We start from the raw sequence: 3,284 nt of genomic DNA, 5'->3' as shown, positions 1-3,284 counted from the left end.
GTAAACAGAAGCCTTCATCTCTTCTGCCATCTGCTCCTCCATTATTTGCCCATCGCACCCCCGTTTTCTCCCCCTGAAGCCCCAGATAGTGGCATGGCCTAAGTGTCCCTGTGTAAGCAGAGCTTCGGGGGGGGATTCCCCAGCCCCAGGTGGTGGAGAAGGAACTGGGGGCTCAGGGAGGAGCATCTTGAGAAGACCCAGAGCTCTTCAGTGGGGTGCTGTCAGACAACAGGCTTTATTGGGAAAGGACAAAGCTCAGGAGCTGGGTGCCCCTGAGGTTGCTGGGTCCTGGGCTGCAGCAGCAGCCATCGCAGCAGCTCGCGCCTCCTTTTTCTGTCTTTGTTTCTCCTCCTTGAGGCGCTTGCGCTGCTGCTTCTCTAGGTCCTGTAGCAGCTCCTGGAAGCGGGCACTCCTCGGGTCCACATGGTAGCCCAGGCGCTCCTGCACCTCTGCCTGCAGCTGGGCCCTCCTTTCCTTGTCTGCCTGCGCCTTCTCCCAGCGCTCCCGCTGCTGCTGCCGCCAGTTCTCGATCATCTGTGGCATCTTGGCCATTTGCTCTGCAATGAGCTGCTCCCTGCAGAGGAAGGAGGGTGGGAAGTGAAGGCAGTGACAGGCAGAGCACAGCCCATCAACCCACAGGCCTTTGCCCATGGCCTGCCTCTTCCAACTCCCTGCTAGAGATTGATTTAAAAAAAAAGGGGGGGGGGGGGACTAACCACTGCCATTATCTGTCAAGAAAAGTCCTTGACAAGTGAAGAAACAAAGAGATGAAGAGATAAAGTAATTTGTGCAGGAACTTGAACACAAGGGTGGGCCAAGCCCTGATAATCCCCAAGGGCTGATGCCGTGTCAATCCAACATTTTACTGATCCATGAACCCTAATGGGCTGTTCCCGTAGATAACCACTCCATGCCAGACATCACTAATAAACTGCATGTGAGGCCCAACTCTAGGCACAGGAGTAAAGGCCAAAAAATGGATTGGACATTTCTCTCCAATCCTATGAGTTTGTAGGTACTAGTCACAGCCCCATTTTAAGGATTAGAATAGTGAAGCTGGAAGAATTAAGCCCTATGACAGGGTCAACTAGCTGGGGAGATCCAATTCGATCCTTCACTGCCTGGGTGACCCTGGTCACGTGACTCTACCTCCCCAGGCCTCGATGTCCTCATCTCTAAAATAAGAGTGATCACTTCTTTCTCTGTTGCCTGTTGTGAGGACAAGAAGGTTAAATACCAGGAACACACATGATCTACGTCCTCCCCCAGGAAGTGGCATCTAGATGCCCCTGATCTTGCCTCCATTCTTCCCTCAAATCCAATCCTTCACATCTGCCTCCAAATCTGACCTCTACCCTTGACTCCAGACCCCATCACCTCCCTGTCCTCATTTTGCACTCTTTCCCACCCACACTGGCCTCAGGTGTTCTTTAAGGCATGATGCTACCTCAGGGTCTTTGCACTGGCTTTTCCTTCTACCAGGAACTCTCTTCCCAAGATCTCTCTATGGCTATGTCTGGTCATTCAGGTCTCTGCTTAAATATCTCTTCAGAGAGGCCTAAGGCCTCCCAAACTGAAGTCCTCCAACAGGCACTCTTCACCCTGTTTTATCTTCTTGTTTTTTGTTTGTTTTGATGGCTGGATGGTAAGGAGATCTGATACCTTGACCTTGGCGTCACTAACACCACACTCTAAGCAAGTAAGCTAAACGGCCAGCCCCTGTTATATCTTTCTAGTGAGTGGTCCCCTGTCGCCATCTGGAACTATCGTGTCTGTTTTGTTCCCCGCTTTGTCCTCAGCGCATGGGGACAGGGCCTTGCACACAGTAAATACCCAGTAAAGATCTGATGAATGACAAAATGAATTGTTATCCAGAAGTTTGTTTTGCAGCCAGGTAAGCATGCATATAAACGTGCAACATGCAGATTCTGCGACATGCCCCCGATAAAGTAGGCACAGTATGAGACTCAGTTCACATGCGGCAATGAAGTAGTTCGGTTCGGGGCAACCGGACACTGAGGGTAGCTCCTCGCCTGCCCGCACACACGCACCTTGCCCGCCGCTTCTCTTCCTCAGCCAGCTGCTGCACCCGCAGCGATTCCTGCATGTCCGCCAGGCTCGGGCACCATTCGCGCTCCTCAGCCTCCAGCTCGAGCAGCTGCTCCTGCGATGGCCACAGCGAACCGGGGGCCACCCCGGAGGCGGCGCCGTGCCTTGCGAACTGTTTGGCCGCGTAGCGCGGGCCCAGCTGCCAGCGCGGAGTCAGCGGGTCCTCCGGATCTGGCCACCAGGGCCCCGGAGAGCGGCGCGGGGGCGGTGGCGCCCGGTAGCCACGGGATCCAGGGCCCAGGATCGCCGCCAGCCTAAGCAGGCTGCGCGCCTGTGGCACGGGGGCCGCCATCTTGGCCGTCCGGGGTCCTCGCGGGCCGGCGGGCTGGCCACGGCGCTGCCTGAGCGCGAGGCCCGATGGGGCCAGGGCAGGGCGAGGGGCGTCCCCGCTGCCTCAGTCCTGGAGAGAGGAAGGGGCTGATGTATACCTTAGCATATTCGAGTATAGCTTTAAATTTTGTTAAACAGTTGTTTATTAAAATTGTATTTTAATTTTATATTTTTAAATGGTTTGCTTTTTTAGGGTTTATTTTAAACAATCATTTAAATATTTGCTTAAAATTTATAAATATTCAATTTCAAGGTCTATCCACATATTGCCTTATGTTTTAATTAAATATTTGAAATCTATTTTAAGCTTTTTTTAAGACACTTAAATTTTATTTTAAACAAATATTATTGATAGTATTAATTTAAATATTCATTTATTTTGTTTTATTTATTTTAAACTTTTGAATTGCTTTTAATATTTTAATTAAAATGTTTATTTTAAATCATTTTTCCCAAAAAAGAAATAAATGTTTTTTTCTTATACTCTTACCCAGACTTTTATTTAATTAATTAATTAATTAATTTTGGTGGCTGGCCGGTCCAGGAATTGAACTCCAGACCTTGGTGTTATCAATTTATTTAAGATATTTAAAGTCCTATTTTAAATATTTATTTAAAGTTGTGTGTAAATATTGAGACACTATGTATAAATTGTATTTTTAATTTTATTGGAATGTTTTTTTCTTTGCAAGGGGGGCATATGGCGGGTATGGGGATCCAAACCCTTGGCATTATGCCCTTTAAATTTTTATGATGTAAAATGTTTTAAATGTTTGTGGTGCAGAAATCAAACATTACTTTTTATTTTTTATATTTTTTAAAAGATGACCGATAAGGGGATCTTA

At 48.2% G+C, this 3,284-nt stretch overlaps 1 protein-coding gene across 1 annotated transcript; it reads right to left on the bottom strand.

Annotated features, from left to right (window-relative positions):
* Nucleotides 1-211: 211 nt before the first annotated feature.
* Nucleotides 212-2,435, bottom strand: GADD45GIP1 (growth arrest and DNA-damage-inducible, gamma interacting protein 1). The gene is made up of 2 exons (XM_008566647.1): nt 2,052-2,435; nt 212-574 (listed from the first exon to the last, which is right to left on the bottom strand). The coding sequence occupies exons 1-2, from the start codon at nt 2,399-2,401 to the stop codon at nt 256-258; spliced, it is 669 nt and encodes a 222-aa protein (XP_008564869.1). The 5' UTR covers nt 2,402-2,435; the 3' UTR covers nt 212-255.
* Between the last annotated feature and the right edge of the window lie 849 nt (nt 2,436-3,284).

This window comes from Galeopterus variegatus, unplaced genomic scaffold (assembly GCF_000696425.1).
Source record: "Galeopterus variegatus unplaced genomic scaffold, G_variegatus-3.0.2 Scaffold259, whole genome shotgun sequence".
NCBI lineage: Eukaryota > Metazoa > Chordata > Mammalia > Dermoptera > Cynocephalidae > Galeopterus > Galeopterus variegatus.
This window is presented reverse-complemented; position numbering and strand designations above follow the sequence as displayed.